Source organism: Pristiophorus japonicus, chromosome 4 (genome assembly GCF_044704955.1).
Source record: "Pristiophorus japonicus isolate sPriJap1 chromosome 4, sPriJap1.hap1, whole genome shotgun sequence".
Taxonomy (NCBI): Eukaryota; Metazoa; Chordata; class Chondrichthyes; family Pristiophoridae; genus Pristiophorus; species Pristiophorus japonicus.
In genome coordinates, this window is record NC_091980.1 from 5,356,548 (window position 1) to 5,377,997 (window position 21,450).

The window sequence follows — 21,450 nt, forward strand, 5'->3', positions numbered from 1 at the left end:
ATTACGATGCCTGGGTGGATACTGTGGAGGTCATTGATGAAGGTGTCTCTGCCCTTCTTGGGGACCACTACTCGATTGCCCCACAGAAGGCAGTCTGCCTGTATAGACATTTCATCTTTGCGCCGCTGGAACGGCTTTATCCATTCCTGCATTTCCACTGGGACACTGGACCAGCTCCCGTGAAGCACACAGCTTTTGACTAGAGATAATAAGGGGTCCTGGCTTGTCCAGGTTTTGATCACCCAGAGTCTCACTCTCAAATGCTTCCATAACCATGGCTAGATCTGCGGGCTGCACCATTTCTACCCCCGTGGTGGGCAATGGCAGCCTACTGAGAGCATCAGCGCAGTTTTCTGTGCCTGGCCTGTGGCGGATGGCGTAGTTGTATGCGGACAACGTGAGCGCCCATCTCTGGATGCGGGCCGATGCGTTGGTATTTATCCCTTTGCTCTCGGAAAACCGGGATATAAGTGACTTATGGTCAGTTTCCAATTCGAATTTTAGCCCAAACAGGTATTGATGCATTTTCTTTACCCCATAGACACACGCTAACACTTCTTTTTCAATCATGCTGTAGGCTCTCTCAGCCTTAGACAGACTCCTGGATGCATAAGCAACCAGTTGCAGTTTCCCGAAATCATTAGCTTGTTGCAATACACACCCGACGCCATATGACGCCGCATCACATGCTAGTACCAAACGCTTACATGGATCATACAGCACAAGCAATTTGTTTGAGCATAACAATTTTCTCGCTTTTACAAAGACATTTTCTTGGCTTTTGCCCCAAACCCATTCGCCCCCTTTTCGTAGTAAGACATGCAGTGGTTCTAACAGTGTGCTGAGACCTGGTAAGAAGTTACCAAAGTAGTTCAAGAGTCCCAGGAATGAGTACAGCTCCATCACGTTCTGTGGCCTCGGTGCGTTCTTGATTGCCTCCGTCTTCACGTTGGTGGGCCTGATGCCGTCCGCCGCAATCCTCCTTCCCAGGAACTCCACTTCAGGTGCCAGGAAAACGCACTTCGATCGTTTTAACCTGAGCCCCATGCGGTTGAGCCGACTAAGAACCTCCTCCAGGTGCTGCAGGTGCTCGACTGTGTTCCGACCTGTGACCAAGATGTCATCCTGGAAGACCACGGTGTGCGGGACTGACTTCAGTAAACTTTCCATGTTTCTCTGGAATATCGCCACCGCTGATCAGATTCCAAATGGGCATCTGTTATAAACAAAACGACCTTTGTGCGTGTTGAGGGCCTTCGATGATTCCTCCAGTTCCTGCGTCATGTAGACTGAAGTCAGATCCAGCTTTGTGAACATCTTTCCTCCTGCCAGCGTTGCAAAGAGGTCATCGGCTTTTGGAAGTGGGTATTGGTCCTGCAGGAAGAAACCATTGATAGTTACTTTGTAATCGCCACAGATTCTGACGGTGCTGTCTCCCTTGAGGACTGGGACAATAGGACTGGCCCACTCGCTAAACTCGATCGGGGAAATGATGCCCTCTCTTTGCAGCCGGTCTAGCTCGATCTCTACCCTTTCTCTCATCATGTACGGTACTGCTCTCGCCTTGTGATGGATGGGTCGCGCCCCCGGAATTAGGTGGATGTGCACTTTTGCTCCTTGGAATTTCCCGATGTCTGGTTCGAACAACGAAGGAAATTTGTTTAAGACCTGTGCACATGAAGTGTCGTCAGCGGGCGATAGCGCTCGGATGTCGTCCCAGTTCCAGCGTATCTTTCCCAGCCAGCTCCTGCCGAGCAGCGTGGGACCATCGCCCGGTACCACCCAGAGTGGTAGCTTGTGCACCGCTCCATCGTAGGAGACCTTTACGGTAGCACTGCCGATTACAGGAATCAGATCTTCTGTGTAAGCTCTTAGTCTCGTGCGAATTGGAGTTAAGACTGGCCTTGAGGCCTTGTTGCACCACAACATTTCGAAAGTCTTTTTGTCCATGATGGACTGGCTCGCGCCTGTGTCCAGCTCCACTGACATCGGGAGTCAATTTTTAGTTCAACATTCAGCAGTATCGGGGACAATTCGTGGTGAATGTGTGCACCCCATGTACCTCTGCCTCCTCTATCAGAGGTTTTGTTTCGTCGAGATCCTCCGTGGATCTGTCCTCCTCCTGCAAGGTGGTGGTTTGCCGGTTTAGCAGGCCTAGCAGCTCGCCTGCACACTCATTGGTGGTGTCCCATTGTTCCACAGCCCTTGCCAATGTATCCTTTGAATCGGCATGAATGGAAACGATGATCACCCCCCGCAGCGCCAACAAGGTGTTAATGGCCTTGCATTCATCACCCTTGATGGTGGACTCTGAGACATCTGCGGACGTGCAGCTGCAGGTATGTGTGACCTGCCCTGAACGTTGCGATTCGAAAACAACATCACTTTGTTCACAGTACTTGTAGCAGCACTTGTGTGCTGAGAGATTTACTTAGTATTATCACTGGTGGCAATGAACGCCTGGGCTATCGCTATGCCCTTACTCAAGATTGGGGTCTCTACAGTCAAAAGTTTGCGAAATATGGTTTCGTGGCCAATGCCAAGTACGAAAAAGTCTCTGAGCATGTGCTCCAAATGTCCTTCAAATTCGCAATGTCCTGCACGGCGTCTTAGCTCGGCGACATAACTCGTCACTTCCTGGCCTTCAGACCTTGTGTAGGTGTAGAACCGGTACCTCACCATCAGAACGCTTTCCTTTGGGTTCAAATGCTCTCGGACCAGTGTGCACAAATCGTTGTACGATCTCTCCGTGGGTTTCGCTGGAGTGAGCAGATTCTTCATGAGGCCATACGTTGGTGCCCCACAGACGGTGAGGAGGATCGCCCTTCGTTGGGCAGCGCTCTCTTCCCTATCTCGCTCGTTGGCCACGAAGTATTGGTCGAGTCGCTCCACAAAAGTTTCACAATCATCTCCCTCCAAAAATTTCTCCAGGATGCCCACTAGTCTCTACATCTTTGGGTTTGCTATCTGTGTCTCATCGCCAGTTGTTGTGTATGGAGAAAGAATCAGACTGAACACTGTGAGCTCAAAGTAATGTGTGACCTTGGTCTTTTATTGCAGGTCTCCAGAGTGCCTCTCCAACCTGTGAAGCACTCTTAAATACCTGTGCTCCCAAGGGATTATGGGATCCCTTGGGACTCCAGGGAATGAGCCCTCTGGTGGCTGTACAGAGTAAATACAAGTCCAGGTACATAACACCTACTCTGACTAGCACGTGGCACTGGTAGCAATCCTGAAATTACTACCTTTTGAGGTCCTACTTTTTAATTTGGCTCCTAGCTCCCTAAATTCAGAGGGGAGGGAGGAGACGGACGGAAGGGAGGGGAGACGTGGAGAGGAGAGGGAGGGAGAGACGGAGGGAAGGGGGAGACGGATGGATGAAGGGAGAGATCGATGGAGGGAGGGAGGGAGGGAGCGAGAGAGGAAAACCGTATCTTATCAACTCTTGACAAAATCGTCCTCACTCCTTTCACCTGCCTTTTACTTATTTTTAAAAAGCGGACGTTACCCCTTTGAAACCAAACGTGCAGAGGAATTTAGAACGAGCGCATTAAATGTTTGGATTTGGAAAAATAATCTAGCCCGTGGTGAGAAGGGAGGGCGAGAGTTAACATTCTTTAAATTAGTTATCGTCGTAATAAAATGTAAATTGAGACTTAAAAATAAATCATCATCCAGGCTGACACTCGAGTGCAATACTGAGGGAGCGCCGCACTGTCGGAGGGGCAGTACTGAGGGAGCGCCGCACTGTCGGAGGGGCAGTACTGAGGGAGTGCCGCACTGTCGGAGGGGCAGTACTGAGGGAGCGCTGCACTGTCGGAGGGGCAGTGCTGAGGGAGCGCCGCACTGTCAGAGGGGCAGTGCTGAGGGAGCGCCGCACTGTCGGAGGGGCAGTACTGAGGGCAGTTAAAAGTCAATCACGTTGGTGTGGGACTGGAGTTACTGATAAGCCCAACCTGGGTAAGGATGGCAGGTTTCCTTCCCTGTAATGTATGCTCACAGGTTTATAGAGCTGTTGATACGTGGGGCGATCCCGTCCTAATTGACCCCTATCCGGATGGAATTCCTCATCGGCGCCAAGCCTTGGAACTTCCGTCGGGAACTGGGGCCTCACAACTTGAGCCTCCTCGGGGAAATCCCCTCCGTGCCTTTCAGTTCTGTGCGGAGGGGATTCCTGTACGGGCTTCCCTTGTGCACACTCCACCTTGCCATCCTTGTCTGCCGTCCGGACACGCCATGGAGCACCAACTTGCCGTCCGGAGGAGGCGGGGGTCCTCAGTGGGGTGCTCGCTATGCGGGAGTCCTCCCGTTATTTATTGGGGACTTGGCCTGGAGGGTGGTGCACGGAGCAATCCCGTGGAATAAGTTTTTAAGTCGGTTCACGGACTCCCGGGCCGCCTGCAGTTTCTGTGGTCTGGAGGAGTCCGTGTTCCACGTGTATGTTCAGTGTGTGAGGTTGCAGCCCCTCTTCCAATATTTGAAGGGGCTGCTCCTCAAATTCTGGTTGCACTTCAGTCCCACACTCCTGATCTTTGGGCACCCTGTGCGGAGGGGAGCGGGCAGGTCGGAAGGCCTCCTCGTAGGCCTGCTCCTGGGCACGGCCAAGGGGGCCATCAGCCGGTCCAGGCAGCGGGCGGTCGAGGGGGTCGTTCAGCCCGACTGCCTGCCTCTCTTCCGCGGTTACATCCGAGCCAGGGTGTCCCTGGAGATGGAGCACGCGGTGTCCACCGGTACGCTAGCGGCATTCCGCGAGAGGTGGACGCCGGAGGGACTGGAGTGCATCATCACCCCCGGCAACCAAATTTTAATTTGAACCACTTAATGTCTAAAGTTTAATTTGTCTAAGTTTGTCGGTTTTAGTGCCCCTCCCACTTTTAGCCAGGGGGCATTTGTGTTTTTGGTGCCCTCCAAAAAAAAAAAAGAAAACAAGGGGGCACTTAGTTTTTGGAGTGTGCCCTCCCCCCCCCCCCCCCCCTCCCTCCACTTTAATCAGGGGGCACTTGATTATGGTGTCTACAAAAATAGTTGTAGAGCTGTTGAGTTGTGAGTGGCTTAGCCGGTCACGTGATGTTCACCAGACGCCATAAAACCCCAGCCAGTTGGGACTCGGTCATCCACGATGAGGTATGCAGTTGTGACCATCAGGAAGAGCAGTGGAAGGAAGGTAATGCAGTGGGTCCCCGGCGGACATCTCCCTCCAAAACAGATACACCACCTTGGGTACTGTTGGGGGGGATGACTCATCAGCGGAGGGGAGCAGCAGCTAAGTCCATGGCACCAGGGATGGCTCTGCTGCACAGGAGGGCAGGAAAAAGAGTGGGAGAGCTATAGTGGTATGGGATTCTATTGTAAGGGGAATAGATAGGCGTTTCTGCGGCCGCAATCGAGACTCCAGGATGGTATGTTGCCTCCCTGGTGCAAGGGTCAAGGATGTCTCGGAGCGGCTGCAGGACATTTTGGAGGGGGAGGGTGAACAGCCAGTTGTCGTAGTGCATATAGGTACCAACGATATAGGTAAAAAATGGGATGAGGTCCTACAAGCTGAGTTTAGGGAGCTAGGAGTTAAATTTAATAAGTATGACCTCAAAGTCGTAATCTCAGGATTGCTACCAGTGCCATGTGCTAGTCAGAGTAGGAATCGCAGGATAGCTCAGATGAATACGTGGCTTGAGGAGTGGTGCAGAAGGGAGGGATTCAAATTCCTGGGACATTGGAACCGGTTCTGAGGGAGATGGGACCAGTACAAACCGGACGGTCTGCACCTGAGCAGGACCGGAAGCAATGTCCTAGGGGGAGTGTTTGCTAGTGCTGTTGGGGAGGAGTTAAACTAATATGGCAGGGGGATGGGAACCTATGCAGGGAGACAGAGGAAAGTAGAATGGGGGCAGAAGCAAAAGATAGAAAGGAGAAAAGTAAAAGTGGAGGGTAGAGAAACCCAAAGCAAAAATCAAAAAGGGCCACATTACAGCAAAATTCTAAAGGGGCAAAGTGTGTTTACAAAGACAAGCCTGAAGGCTTTGTGTCTCAATGCGAGGAGTATTCGTAATAAGGTGGATGAATTAACTGCACAGACAGCTATTAATGAATATGATATAATTGGCATCACGGAGACATGGCTCCAGGGTGACCAAGGCTGGGAACTCAACATCCGGGGGTATTCAACATTCAGGAAGGATAGACAGAAAGGAAAAGGAGGTGGGGTAGCGTTGCTGGTTAAAGAGAAAATTAATGCAATAGTAAGGAAGGAGATTAGCTTGGATGATGTGGAATCGGTATGGGTGGAGCTGCGGAATGCCAAAGGGCAGAAAACACTAGTGGGAGTTGTGTACAGACACCAAACAGTAGTAGTGAGGTTGGGGACAGCATCAAACAAGAAATTAGGGATGCATGCAATTAGGGTACAGCAGTTATCATGAGCAACTTTAATCTACATATTGATTGGGCTAACCAAACTGGTAGCAATATGGTGGAGGAGGATTTCCTGGAGTGTATTAGGGATGGTTTTCTAGACCAATATGTCGAGGAACCAACTAGAGGGCTGGCCATCCTAGACTGGGTGATGTGTAATGAGAAAGGACTAATTAGCAATCTTGTTGTGTCTCTTGAGGAAGAGTGACCATAATATGGTAGAATTCTTTATTAAGATGGAGAATGACACAGTTAATTCAGAGACTAGCGTCCTTAACTTAAGGAAAGGTAACTTCGATAGTATGAGGCGTGAATTGGCTAGAATAGACTGGTGAATGATACTTAAAAGATTGACGGTGGATAGGCAATGGCAAACATTTAAAGATCACATGGATGAACTTCAACGATTATACATCCCTGTCTGGAGTAAAAACAAAATGGGGAAGGTGGCTCAACCGTGGCTAACAAGGGAAATTAGGGATAGTGTTAAATCCAAGGAAGAGGCATATCAATTGGCCAGACAAAGCAGCAAACCTGAGGTCTGGGAGAATTTTATAATTCAGCAGAGGGTTTAATTAGGAGGGGGAAAATAGAGTACGAGAGGAAGATTGTTGGGAACATAAAAACTGACTGCAAAAGCTTCTATCGATATGTGAAGAGAAAAAGATTAGTGAAGACAAATGTAGGTCCCTTGCAGTCAGATTCAGGTGAATTTATAATGGGGAACAAAGAAATGCAGACAATTGAACAAATACTTTGATTCTGTCTTCAAAAGGAAGACACAAATAACCTTCTGAAAGTACGAGGGGACCGAGGGTCTCGTGAGAAGGAGGAACTGAAGGATACCTTATTAGGGGGAAATTGTGTTAGGGAAATTGATGGGATTGAAGGCTGATAAATCCCCGGGGCCTGATAGTCTGCATCCCAGAGTACTTAAGGAAGTGGCCCTAGAAATAGTGGATGCATTGGTGATCATTTTCCAACAGTCTATCGACTCTGGATCAGTTCCCATGGACTGGAGGGGAGCTAATGTAACACCACTTTTTAAAAAAAAGGGAGGCAGAGAGAAAACGGGTAATTATAGACCGGTTAGCCTGACATCAGTAGTGGGGAAAATGTTGGAATCAATCATTAAGGATGAAATAGCAGCGCATTTGGAAAGCAGTGATAGGTTCAGTCCAAGTCAGCATGGATTTATGAAAGGGAAATCATGCTTGACAAATCTTCTAGAATCTTTTGAGGATGTAACTGATAGAGTGTACAAGGGAGAACCAGTGGATGTGGTGTATTTGGACTTTCAAAAGGCTTTTGACAAGATCCCACACAAGAGATTGGTGTGCAAAATTAAAGCACATGGTATTGGGGGTAATGTACTGATGTGGATAGAGAACTGGTTGGCAGACAGGAAGCAGAAAGTCGGAATAAACGGGTCCTTTACAGAATGGCAGGCAGTAACCAGTGGAGTGCCGCAGGGCTCAGTGCTGGGACCCCAGCTATTTACAATATATTTCAATGATTTAGATGAAGGAATTGAGTGTAATATCTCCAAGTTTGCAGATGACACTAAGCTGGGTGGCGGTGTGAGCTGTGAGAAGGACGCTAAGTGGCTGCAGGGTGACTTGGACAGATTAGGTGAGTGGGTAAATGCATGGCAGATGCAGTATAATGTGGATAAATGTGAGGTTATCCACTTTGGTGACAAAAACATGAAGGCAGAATATTATCTGAATGGCGGCAGATTAGGAAAAGAGGAGGCGCAATGAGACCTGGGTGTCATGGTACATCAGTCATTGAAGGGTGGCATTCAGGTACAGCAGGCGGTGAAGAAGGCAAATGGTATGTTGGCCTTCATAGCTAGGGGATTTGAGTATAGGAGCAGGGAGTTCTTAATGCAGTTCTACAGGGACTTGGTGAGGCCTCACCTGGAATATTGTGTTCAGTTTTGGTCTCCTAATCTGAGGAAGGATGTTCTTGCTATTGAGGGAGTGCAGCGAAGGTTCACCAGACTGATTCCCGGGATGGCGGGAGTGACATATGAGACTGGATCGACTGGGCCTGTATTCACTGGAGTTTAGAAGAATGAGAGGGGATCTCATAGAAACATATAAAATTCTGACGGGATTGGACAGGTTAGATGCAGGAAGAATGTTCCCGATGTTGGGGAAGTCCAGAACCAGGGGTCACAGTCTAAGGATAAGGGGTAAGCCATTTAGGACCGAGATGAGGAGAAACTTCTTCACTCAGAGAGTGGTGAACCTGTGGAATTCTCTACCACAGAAAGTTGTTGATTCCAGTTCATTGGATATATTCAAAAGGGAGTTAGATATGGCCCTTACGGCTAAAGAGATCAAGGGGTATAGAGAGAAAGCGGGAAAGGAGTACTGAGGTGAATGATCAGCCATGATCATATTGAATGGTGATGCAGGCTCGAAGGACCGAATGGCCTACTCCTGCATCTATTTTCTATGTGAGCTTGGTGGATGAATTGGTAATGTGCAATGTGATAAATCTTTGTTAACATAAGAACATAAGAAATAGGAGCAGGAGTAGGCCATACGGCCCCTTGAGCCTGCTCCGCCTTTTAATACGATCATGGTTGATCTGATCATGGACTCAGCTCCACTTCCCAGCCTGCTCCCCATAACCCCTTATTCCCTTATTAGTTAAGAAACTGTCTATCTCTGTCTTAAATTTATTCAATGTCCCGGCTTCCACAGCTCTCTGAGGCAGTGAATTCCACCAACTAGTTCTTAATAGCAATGTGTTGCTATGAATTTTTAAACAAAAAAACCCATGAATCAAAAACATTACAATCCCTAAAGAGAGATGAGTGAATCGGGTGGGTTTTTACGACAGCTTCATGGTCATTTTTACTGAGAGTAGCTTTTTATTTCCAGTTAAAAAAATTCAAATTCTCAAACTGACATGCTGGGGTTTGAACCCACGATCGTTAGATTGCTCATCCAGTAATATTGCCATTATAAAGCATGCATGGTACAACTCTTGCTCACTGAGCCACTAATTTGGAACATGCTCATAAAAGGTAAACTCCAAAGACCGGATTGGCTGCTCAGGAAATGAGCAGTCCGTGTGTCGAGAGTTGCGAAGCGAGTCTTGATGGATATTTTCCTCTATTACAGCAAGTTTCCCAGCTTCTCTCCTTACTGCACCAAGGACAGTTCCAGACCAGGCCAAACTTTCGGGGAAATAAATATCTCAAGAACTACAGGTATGTTCTTTTTAGAGCAGGAAGATTTGATGGAGGTGTTTAAAGTCATGAAGGGTTTAGACAGAGTAAATAAAGAGAGACTGTTCCCATTGGCGGACAGGTCGATCACCAGAGGACGCAGATTTAAGGTGATTGGCAAAAGAACCAAAGGCGACATGAGGAAAAACCTTTTTATGCAGCGACTGTTCAGGATCTGAAATGCACGGCCTGATACGGTGGTGGAGGCAGACTCAATCGTGGCTTTCAAAAGGGAATTTGTTAAATGTTTGAAGGAGAAATAATTGCTGGGATATGGGGAAAGAGCAGGGGGGGTGGGACTAACTGGGTTGCTCTTTGAAAGAGCCGGCATAGACTCGATGGGCCGAATGGCCTCCTTCCCTGCTGTCTGTGATTCTCTGAACTGCTGAGTGGAACCAGGAAACTCCTTTACAATCCGAGTAAAGATTGCAAACTATTCTGTCAACTGTGGCTCAGTGGGCAGCAATCTCTTCCCTCTGAGTCAGAAGGTTGTAGGTTCAAGTCCCACTCCAGAGACTTGAGCACAAAGGCTGATACTCCAGTGCAGCACTGAGGGAGTGTTACACTGTCGGAGGGGCAGTACTGGGGGGAGCGCTGCACTATCGGAGGGGCAGTACTGGGGGAGTGCTGCACTGTCGGAGGGGCAGTACTGAGGGAGTGCCGCACTGTTGGAGGGGCAGTACTGAGGGAGTGCTGCACTGTCGGAGGTGCAGTCTTTCAGATGAGACATTAAACCGAGGGCCCCATCTGCCCTCTCAGGTGCATGTAAAAGATCTCTGGCATTATTTCAAAGAAGAGCAGGGGCGTTCTTCTCAGTGTCCAATATTTATAAACCAACATCACTAAAACAGACTATCTGGTTATTAACACATTGCTGTTTGTGGGAGCTTGCTGTGTGCAAATTGGCTGCTGCGTTTCCCACATTACAACAGTGACTGCACTCCAAAAGTACTTCATTGGCTAAAATGCTTCGGAGCATCCTGAGCTGGTGAAAGGAGCTATAGAAATGCAAGTTCTGTAATTTCGATCCCACCAATCAGGTGTCGGTCCCTGCACAGCACGGAAACGGCTCTAATCAAAGTCAGAAATGACAGCCCGCGAGACGATCCATGGGAAACTATCCCTTAGTCACAGTCAGCCGCTCCATCCTCGTCCCAAAGCCTCTCCTCCGATGCCCAGCCGGGTGGGACTGCCCTCGCCTGGATCCACTCTTGTCTATCCAGTCATAGCCAGAGATTGAAAGGTGTATGTTAAAGCAAGTCATTGTGATCATAGAATCCTGCAGTACAGCAGGAGGCCATACGGCCCATCATGTGCCGGCTATGAAAGATCAATCCAATTGGTCCCACACTCTCTCTAGTCCCCCCCCTCTCTCTCTCTCTGTCCCCCCCCCTCTCTCTCTCTCTCTGTCCCCCCCCTCTCTCTCTCTCTGTCCCCCCCCCTCTCTCTCTCTCTGTCCCCCCCCCTCTCTCTCTCTCTGTCCCCCCCCCCTCTCTCTCTCTGTCCCCCCCCCCCTCTCTCTCTCTGTCCCCCCCCCCCTCTCTCTCTCTGTCCCCCCCCCCTCTCTCTCTCTGTCCCCCCCCCTCTCTCTCTCTCTGTCCCCCCCTCTCTCTCTCTCTGTCCCCCCCTCTCTCTCTCTCTGTCCCCCCCTCTCTCTCTCTCTGTCCCCCCCCCCTCTCTCTCTCTCTGTCCCCCCCCCCTCTCTCTCTCTCTGTTTCCCCCCCCCTCTCTCTCTCTCTGTCCCCCCCCCTCTCTCTCTCTCTGTCCCCCCCCCCTCTCTCTCTCTCTGTCCCCCCCCCTCTCTCTCTCTCTGTCCCCCCCCCTCTCTCTCTCTCTGTCCCCCCCCCTCTCTCTCTCTCTGTCCCCCCCCCTCTCTCTCTCTCTGTCCCCCCCCTCTCTCTCTCTGTCCCCCCCCTCTCTCTCTCTCTCTCTCTCTCTGTCCCCCCCCTCTCTCTCTCTCTCTCTGTCCCCCCCCTCTCTCTCTCTCTCTCTGTCCCCCCCCTCTCTCTCTGTCCCCCCCTCTCTCTCTCTCTCTGTCCCCCCCTCTCTCTCTCTCTCTGTCCCCCCCTCTGTCTCTCTCTCTCTCTCTGTCCCCCCCCTCCCTCTCTCTCTCTGTCCCCCCCCCTCCCTCTCTCTCTCTGTCTCCCCCCCCTCCCTCTCTCTCTCTCTCTCTCTGTCTCTGCCCCCCCTCTCTCTCCCCTCTCTTTCCTAAATTTTTCCTCTCTCTGTGTCTCTGTCTCTTTCCCCAGTTTTTTAACCTCACTACCCAATCTGTAAATGAACGTTTCTCTATGGAATCTAAGGGTGGTTGTTTTTTCCTGCTATCACAGGGCGGCGATGCAGGAGGCCGACAGGATTAGTCTGAAGGACAGCGGGCAGGGAGAGAGCGAGGAGGGTGACAGCGATTGTGACACCGGCAGAAACTCACCCATTGACCAGCTGCTGGAGGAGGGGCTCACTGACCTGCTGGCCAGGAGTGGCTGGACAACACCTACAGGTGAGAGGAGCTGTGCGTATGTGTCTCTGTGCGCGCGTGTCTGTGCGCGTGTGTCTGTGCGTGTGTGTCCCACAAGGATCAGTGCTGGGACCACTGTTGTTCACAATTTATATTATCGATTTAGACTTTGGAATTAAAGACACAATTTCTAAATTTGCGGATGGCACCAAATTGAGGGGGATAGTCAATACTGAGGAGGACTGCAACAAGTTACAGGAGGACATTAATAAACTTGCAGAATGGGCATATAATTAGCAAGTGAAATTCAACACAGATAAATGTGAGGTATTACATTTTGGTAGGAAGAATAGGGAGGTCACTTATTACTTGGAAGATGCGAGTCTGGGTGGGGTAGAGGAACAAATACACAAACCACTAAAAGTTGTGATGGGGGAGAAGGGAATAGAGGGTTATGCTGATAGATTTAGATGAGGAAAGACGGGAGGAGGCTCGAGTGGAGAATAAACGCCGGCATGGACTGGTTGGGCCGAATGGCCTGTTTCTGTGCCGTATATCCCGATGTAATCCGATGTCCCTGCATGTTAACTTTGTGGTTCATATACAAGAACACCCAGGTCCCTCTGAACACCAATAATTTAAAACTGAGATGAGGAGGAATTTCTTCTCTGAGGGTTGTAAATCTGTGGAATTCGCTGCCTCAGAGAGCTGTGGAAGCTGGGACATTGAATAAATTTAAGACCGAGATAGACAGTTTCTTAATCGATAAGGGAATAAGAGGTTATGGGGAGCGGGCAGGGAAGTGGACCCGAGTCCATGATCGGATGAGCCATGATCGTATTAAATGGCGGAGCAGGCTCGAGGGGCCAAATGGCTGACTCCTGCTCCTATTTCTTATGTTTCTTACGTTCTTATTTCCCAATCTCTCCATTTAAAAAAAAATACTCTGCTTGTCTATTTCCTACCAAAGTGGATAACTTCACATTTATCCACATTATATTCCATTTGCCATGTTCTTGCCCACTCACTTAACCTGTCTAAATCCCCTTGAAGCCTCTCTGCATCCTCCTCACAACTTATATTCCCACCTAGCTTTGTATCATCAACAAACTTGGATATATAACACTTGGTCCCCTCATCCAAATCATTGATATAGATTGTGAATAGCTGGGGCCCCAGCACTGATCCTTGCAGCACCCCACTAGTTACAGCCTGCTAACCCGAACATGACCCGTTTATTCCTACTCTCTGTTTTCTGTCCGTTAACCAATCCTCAATCCATGCTAGTATATTGCCCCCAATCCCATGAGCCCTAATTTTATTTAATAACCTCTTGTGTGGCGCAATATCGAATGCCTTCTGAAAATCCAAATACACCACATCTACTGGTTCTCCCTTATCTACTCTGCTAGTTACAACCTCAAAAATCCCTTAACCTATTCGTCAAACATGATTTCCCTTTCATAAATCCATGTTGACTCTGCCCAATCCAATCATTATTGTCTAAGTGCCCTGTTACTACGTCCTTAATAATAGATTCTAGCATTTTCCCTACTACTGATGTCAGGCTAACTGGCCTGTAGTTCCCTGTTTTCTCTCCTTCCTTTCTTAAATAGTGGGGTTACATTGGCTACGTTCCAATCTGCAGGGACCGTTCTAGAATCTGTGAAATTTTGGAAGATGATGACCAATGCATCCACTATCTCTATAGCCACCTCTTTCAAAACCCTAGGATGTAGGCCATCAGGTCCAGGGGATTTATCGGTTTTCAGTCCCGTTAATTCCTCCAGTACTATGTTTTTACTAATACTAATTTCTTTCAGTTCCTCATTCTCGTTAGCGCCTTGGTTCTCCTGTTTCCAGGAGGCTTTTTGCATCTTCTTCTCTGAAGGCAGCCACAAAGTATTTGTTTAATTTATCTGCCATTTCCTTATTCTCCATTTATAGTTTCTCCTGTCTCAGCCTGTAGGGGACCCACATTTACTTTTGCTAATCTTTTTCTTTTTACATACCTATAGAAGCTTTTACAGTCTGTTTTATGTCTCTCGCTAGTTTACTCTCATTCTGTTTTCCCTTTCTTTATCAATTTTTTGGTCCTCCTTTGCTGAATTCTAAAATCCTCCCAATCCTCAGGCTTATTGCTCTTTTTTACAACATTATAAGCCTCTTCCATTGATCTAATACTGTCTTTAACTTCTCTTGTTAACCACGGTTGGACCACTTTTCCTGTGGGGTATTTGTGCCTTAAAGAAATGTATATTTGTTATAAATTATGTATTAATTATTTAAATGCTATCCATTGTATGTCTACTGTCATACCTTTTAATGTAGTTTCCCAATCTAACTCACCCCTCATACCTACATAGTTTGCTTTGTTTAGATTTAAGACCCTAGTTTCGGATTTAACTAGATCAGTTTCAAACTCAATATAAAATTCTTCCCTAAAGGCCCCTTTACTACAAGGTTATTAATTAATCCTTTCTCATTGCACAATACCAGATCTAAATTAGCCTGTTCCCTAGTTGGTTCCTCAACATACTGATCTAGAAAACCATCTTGTATGCATTCCATGAACACGTCCTCCACACGATTACTACAGATTAGGTTTGCCCGTTGTATATGTGATTAAAGTCCCCCATGATCACTGTATTACCCTTGTTACATGCGCCACTAATTTCCTGATTTACACTCTGCCCTACGTTACAACTACTGTTTGGGGGCTTATAAACAACGCCCACCAATGTTTTCTGCCCCTTGCTGTTTCTTAGCTCCACCCAAACTGATTCCGCTTGATTTTTGGAGCAAAGATCTTTTCTCTCTACTGTCTCTCTCGTGTCAGCTGTGGCTCAATGGGGAGCACTCTCGCCTCTGTCAGTAGGTTGTGGGTTCAAGTCCCACTCCAGGGACTTGAGCACAAAAAAAATCTAGGCTGACACTCCAGTGCAGTACTGAGGGAGGCGCCATCTTTCGGATGAGACGTTAAACCGAGGCCCCGTCTGCCCTCTCAGGTGGGCGTAAAAGATCCCATGGCGCTATTTCGAAGAAGAGCAGGGGGAGTTATCCCCGGTGTCCTGGCCAATATTTATCCTTCAATCAACATACCAAAAAAACAGATAATCTGGCCATTATCACATTGCTATTTGTGGGAGCTTGCTGTGTGCAAATTAGCTGCCGCCTTTCCCACATTAAAACAGTGACCACACGCCAAAAAGTACTTCATTGGCTGTAAAGTGCTTTGAGATGTCTGGTGGGAGTGACAGGCGCTATATAAATGCAAGTCTTTCCGTCTTTATCATCAGAGCTACCACTCCTCCTTTTTCATTTTGCCTACAAATCCCTCCATGTCCCTCGCCCCCTCCCTATCTCTGTAATCTCCTCCAGCCCCACAACCCCCCTCCCCCCCGCCGAGATGTCTGCGCTCCTCTAATTCTGCCCTCCTGAGCATCGCTGATTATAATCACTCCACCATCGGTGGCCGTGCCTTCAGCTGCCTGGGCCCCAAGCTCTGGAACTCCCTCCCTGAACCTCTCCGCCTCTCTGTCCTCCTTTTAAGACGCTCCTTAAAAACCGACCTCTTTGACCCAGCTTTTGGTCACCTGCCCTAATTTCTTCTTATGTGGCTCGGTGTCAAATTTATCTGTTATGTCTTATAACTCTGGTGTGAAGCGCTTCGGGATGCTTTTAGTGCATGCAAGGCGCTATATAAATGCAAGTTGTGTTGTTGAAGTGTCCGTACGGAGCAAGATCGCCTCCTGACTGTCTGGCATTGCTGTGTTTCAGGGCTGGGAGCTCGGGCGAGCACAGGAGAGGAGCTGAGCTTCGAGGAGCTGTGCTGGCTGCTGCCATCGCCGCTGCCCTCCGATTACAAGGAGAACGTCTTCAATCCCGAGTCTCCCGGGGCGGCTGCAGGTGCCCTGCCCGCCCCCGCCGGCGAGAAGTCCACATTTTCCACCTTCGGCAAAGATTCGGCGGCGTTTTACCGCCGGTCGCTGGAGCCGGCTGTCGAGGGCTCCCTGCTGATGGAGATGAGCGCGCTCTTCCAGCTGCTGCTGTCCCAGAAGGCCGAGGCTTACGCGGAGTCCAGCCCCGAGCTCTTCCTCAAGCTCTCGGCTCGGCGCAGCGCCTGCAGCGACGGCGAGGAGGACGGGGGCGGGGCGCCGATCGGGGGCAGGGTTCCCGGGCGAGGCGCTCCCAGCGCCGGGGCCAGGCACCTCCCTGTGGTGCAGGAGACGGCGGAGCGCCGAGAGGGGAGCGAGCGGGACATCCGCCAGCTGGTTTAACGGTGAGTGAGCGGCCAGAATCTGAGCGCTTGGAGAATCCAAAAATCATCCGCTGCCCGCGGTTACCACCCGCCGGCTGTTGCCGCATGCCAGCATTGGCTCGTGGGCAGCACTCTCTCGCCTCTGAGTCCGAAGGTTGTGGGTTCAAGTCCCACTCCAGCGACATGAGCACATAATCCAGGCTGACACTCTGGTGCAGTGCTGAGGGAGCGCCGCACTGTCGGAGGGGCAGTGCTGAGGGAGTGTCGGAGGGGCGGTGCTGAGGGAGCACCGCGCTGTCGGAGGGGCAGTACTGAGGGAGCGCCGCACTGTCGGAGGGGCGGTGCTGAGGGAGCGCCGCACTGTCGGAGGGGCAGTACTGAGGGAGCGCCGCACTGTCGGAGGGGCGGTGCTGAGGGAGTGTCGGAGGGGCGGTGCTGAGGGAGCACCACGCTGTCGGAGGGGCAGTACTGAGGGAGCACCGCACTGTCGGAGGGGCAGTGCTGAGGGAGCGCCGCACTGTCGGAGGGGCAGTACTGAGGGAGTGCCGCGCTGTCGGAGGGGCGGTGCTGAGGGAGCTCCGCACTGTCTGAGGGGCGGTGCTGAGGGAGCTCCGCACTGTCGGAGGGGCGGTGCTGAGGGAGTGCCGCACTGTCGGAGGGGCAGTGCTGAGGGAGCACTGCGCTGTCGGAGGGGCAGTGCTGAGGGAGCGGCGCGCTGTCGGGGGTGCCGTCTTAACGGATGAGACGTTAAACCGAGGCCCCGTCTGCTCCCTCAGGTGGATGTAAAAGATCCCGTGGCACTATTTCGAAAAAGAGCAGGGGAGTTCTCCCCGGTGTCCTGGGGCCAATATTCATCCCTCAATCAACAAAATAAAAGCAGATGATCTGGTCATTGTCATATTGCTGTGTGTGGGAGCTTGCTGTGCGCAAGTTGGCTGCCGCGTTTCCCACATTACAACAGTGACTGCACTCAAAGTACTTCATTGGCTGTAAAACATTTTGAGACGTCCGGTGGTTGTGAAAGGCGCTATATAAATCCAAGTCTGTCTTTTTAACTACCCACTCCCTCGCGCTCCCCTGTTCTCTCTTCTCCCCCCCCCCCGTCCCGTCCTCATTCCCCGCACACTCATCTATTTGTTTACCTTTGTTTCAAAACAAAATAAATAATTTTCGGGATGCGGGCCTCGCTGGCAAGGCCGGCATTTATTGCCCATCCCGAGTTGTCCGGAGAAGGTGGTGGTGAGCCGCGTTCTTGACCCCTGGTAGTGATTGTTTTTGAGTGGGTTGTTAGGGTTGGTGTGTGACTGGAGTCACATGTAGGCCCAGACCGGGTAAGGACAGCAGGTTTTCTTCCCTAAAGGGATATCGGTGATCCAGTTGCGGTTTTCACAACAATCCGACAGCTTCATGGTCACTTTTACTGAGACCAGCTTTTTATTTCCAGAATTTTAATTTTAATTTTTTTTTAAAACAACCCAGGGTGGGATTTGAACTTGCGCTCTCTGGATTGTCAGTCCATTAACGGAACCACTACGCCACCCCACCCACTGATGCACAGTGCCAGAATTTTCCCAGAAATTTTAGTTTTGGGTCTTGGGGAGCAGGGTGGGGGGATCCTGGGACTGTCAGAGAAAGAAAAATAGATAGAACGGAAAAGTTCACTCATAGGAGATTTGGGGATCCGGGACTTTGCTCCCAATTCCCTGTTCCACCGACTGGGAGGAGGCAGGCGGACTGCCCCATTACGATGGATAATTGAGCTCCCCAAAGTTCACACCGGTACCAATATAACTCTTCAAGTCATGGTAAGATTCAGCACAGGAGGGGATCTCATAGAAACATCAAATTCTGACTGGATTGGACAGGCTAGATGCAGGAAGAATGTTCCCGATGTTGGGGAAGTCCAGAACCAGGGGTCACAGTCTAAGGATAAGGGGTAGGCCATTTAGGACCGAGATGAGGAGAAACTTCTTCACCCAGAGAGTGGTGAATCTGTGGAATTCTCTACCACAGAAAGTTGTTGAGGCCAGTTCGTTGGATATATTCAAAAGGGAGTTAGATGTGGCCCTTACGGCTAAAGGTGATCAAGGGGTATGGAGAGAAAGCAGGAATGTGGTACTGAAGTTGCATGATCAGCCATGATTATATTGAATGGTGGAGCAGGCTCGAAGGGCCGAATGGCCTACTCCTGCACTTATTTTCTGTTTCTATTCGGCTCATCGTGCCTGTGCCGGCTCTGTGACAGAGCGATCCAATCGGTCCCACTCCCCCCGCTCTCTCCCCACAGCCCGGCAAATCTTTCCCTTCGAGTGTACAGCCGCTGTTTTCTAGTCCCGAGCCAGTGTGTTTGCGTGGTGTGTTATTGGGATCCCTGCCAGGTGTTTCCTCTGGCCCATTAAGAGTGCAGTCACCTCAGCCCTTTGTGCCAGAACGGATATGTGTTTTCCTAAGCTGCTCTCTCGGACCGATGAAGTTACACAAAGCAGCATCCGGGACACCAGGAAAAGATTTGTTTCCGCAGAAATGATCAAACTTACCTTCAGGCCTGTCGGATACATTAAAAAAAAATAGGACATGTTGTCACAGACTGTTGACTTCTCTGTACTCGTACCTTGCCCCTCGTCCAAAGTCCTATTGCATTTATTCCCCCACTCCAGAGACTTGAGCACAAATCCAGCCCGATACTCCCAGCGCAGTGCTGAGGGAGCCCCGCACGCTCAGAGGGGCGGTGCTGAGGGATCGCTGCACTGAGGGAGTGCCGCATTGTCGGAGGGGCCATCTTTCAGATGAGACGTCAAACCGAGGCCCCGTCTGGTCCCTCAGGTGTATGTAAAAGGTCCCATGGCACTATTCCGAAGAAGAGCAGGGGAGTTCTCCCAATGTCCTGACCAATATTTATCCCTCAATCAATATAACAAAAATACAGATGGCCCTGGTCATTCTCATATTGTGGTTTGTAGAAAATAGGTGCAGGAGTAGGCCATTTGGCCTTCGAACCTGCATCGCCATTCAATGAGTTCATGGCTGAACATGCAACTTCAGTACTCCATTCCTGCTTTCTCGCCATACCCCTTGATCCCCCGAGTAGTAAGGACTACATCTAACTCCTTTTTGAATATATTTAGTGAATTGGCCTCAACTACTTTCTGTGGTAGAGAATTCCACAGGTTCACCACTCTCTGGGTGAAGAAGTTTCTCCTCATCTTGGTCCTAAATGGCTTACCCCTTATCCTTAGACTGTGACCTCTGGTTCTGGACTTCCCCAACATTGGGAACATTCTTCCTGCATCTAACCTGTCCAAACCCGTCAGAATTTTAAACGTTTCTATGAGGTCCCCTCTCATTCTTCTGAACTCCAGTGAATACAAGCCCAGTTGATCCAGTCTTTCTTGATATGTCAGTCCCACCATCCCGGGAATCAGTCTGGTGAACCTTCGCTGCACTCCCTCAATAGCAAGAATGTCCTTCCTCAGGTTAGGAGACCAAAACTGTACACAATACTCCAGGTGTGGCCTCACCAAGGCCCTGTACAACTGTATAGCAGGACTTCCTTACTCTTATACATTCAGTTCCTTCATCTAGGTCATTAATATAGATTGTAAATAGCTGAGGCCCCAGCATTGATCCTTGTGGCACCCCACTAGTTACAGCCTGCCAACTTGGAGGAGCTTGCCATGTACAAATTGGCTGTTGCGTTTCTGACCTTGCAACAGTGTCTACACTTTTTTTTTCTAAAGTACTTCATTGGCTTCAAAGTACTTTGAGATGTCCCTTGGTCGTGAAAGGCGCTATAGAAATGCAAGAATTTGTTTTTGCATTTATGAGGAAGCTAGATATGAGGTTATACCCAGCAGAAAAGGATGAACAGGCTCGGGCTGTTTTCTCAAGAAAAGTGAAGAATGTGGGGTGACCCGATAGGGGCCTTTAAGATTATGAAGGGGTCGATATGGTAAACGTAGAGAAGATGTTTCCCCCTGTGGGGGAGACCAGAACTAGGGGCCATCAATATAAGACATTCACTAATAAACCCAATGGGGAATTCAGGAGAAACTTCTTTACCCAGAGAGCGGTGAGAATGTGGAACTCACTGCCACAGGGAGGGGTTGAGGCGAATAGTATCGATGCATTTAAGGGGGAGTCTGGATAAACACATGAGGGAGATAGGAATAGAAGGATATGGTGATGAGGGGGCGATGGAGAGGGGTGGGAGGGGGCTGGTGTGGAGCATAAACCCCGGCACAGAGCGGTTGGGTGTCTGCTTTAAATCCGCTGAATATTGAGGTTCCAATTGTAGGTTAGGTGCAGAGAAGACTCGATGAGCCCGGTCTCTGTATAACATTTACAGAGTTACTCTCTGTTGTAGATCCTGTCAGCCATTCTCCGTGAAGAGTGCGATGGAATCTGGAGGAAGTTGGACCGGTTTCCAAAGAGACGTTCCGTGTTCCTGATCGGTTTCTTGGGCAAGTGGGGGCAGCATGCCGAAGGGACAAATGGCCCGATACTCCGAGATCACAATCGTCCTCACAGCGCGGTGCTGGAAGTCCCGGCCTGGTCTGACACGGGCTGGGGGCCTCCTACAGTCTCCCTCACTGAGGGCACAGAGCGAGAGAGGCAGGCTCCCCCTGAAATATTGACCCGTGTCACACCCCCCCCCCCCCCCCCCCACTGTCCCGGGATTGGTCTCTCTCTCTCTTTCTCTCCTCCTCCTCTCCCTCCCCCCGCTCCCTCTCTTCCTCTCTCTCTCTCTTTCTCTCCTCCTCCTCTCCCTCCCCCTGCTCCCTCTCTTCCTCCTCTTCCCCCCCTCTCTCTTTTCTCCCCCCCTCTCTCTCTCTCTCTCTCTCTTTCCCCCCCCCCCTCTCTCTCTCTCTCTCTCTCTCTTCCCCCCCCATCCCTCTCTCTCTCTCTCTCTCTCTTTTCCCCCCCCCCCCTCTCTCTCTCTCTCTCTCTCTCTCTCTCCCCCCCATCCCTCTCTCTCTCTTCCTTCCCCCCCCCCATCTCTCTCTCTCTCTCTTCCCCCCCCCCCCATCTCTCTCTCTCTCTCTCTCTCTTCCCCCCCCCCCCCCCCCCATCTCTCTCTCT

At 50.0% G+C, this 21,450-nt stretch overlaps 1 protein-coding gene across 1 annotated transcript in view; it reads left to right on the forward strand.

Moving 5' to 3' along the window:
- The window catches only part of pcdh12 (protocadherin 12), a 39,991-nt gene extending 18,851 nt beyond the window's left edge, over positions 1-21,140 (forward strand). Inside the window, exons 3-6 of the mRNA XM_070877111.1 lie at positions 9,549-9,637; positions 11,986-12,152; positions 15,891-16,392; positions 20,735-21,140. Coding sequence (XP_070733212.1) covers positions 9,549-9,637; positions 11,986-12,152; positions 15,891-16,390 — 756 coding nt within the window. The 3' untranslated portion in view covers positions 16,391-16,392; positions 20,735-21,140. The remainder of the gene's footprint in view (positions 1-9,548; positions 9,638-11,985; positions 12,153-15,890; positions 16,393-20,734) is intronic.
- The last annotated feature ends 310 nt before the right edge of the window (positions 21,141-21,450 follow it).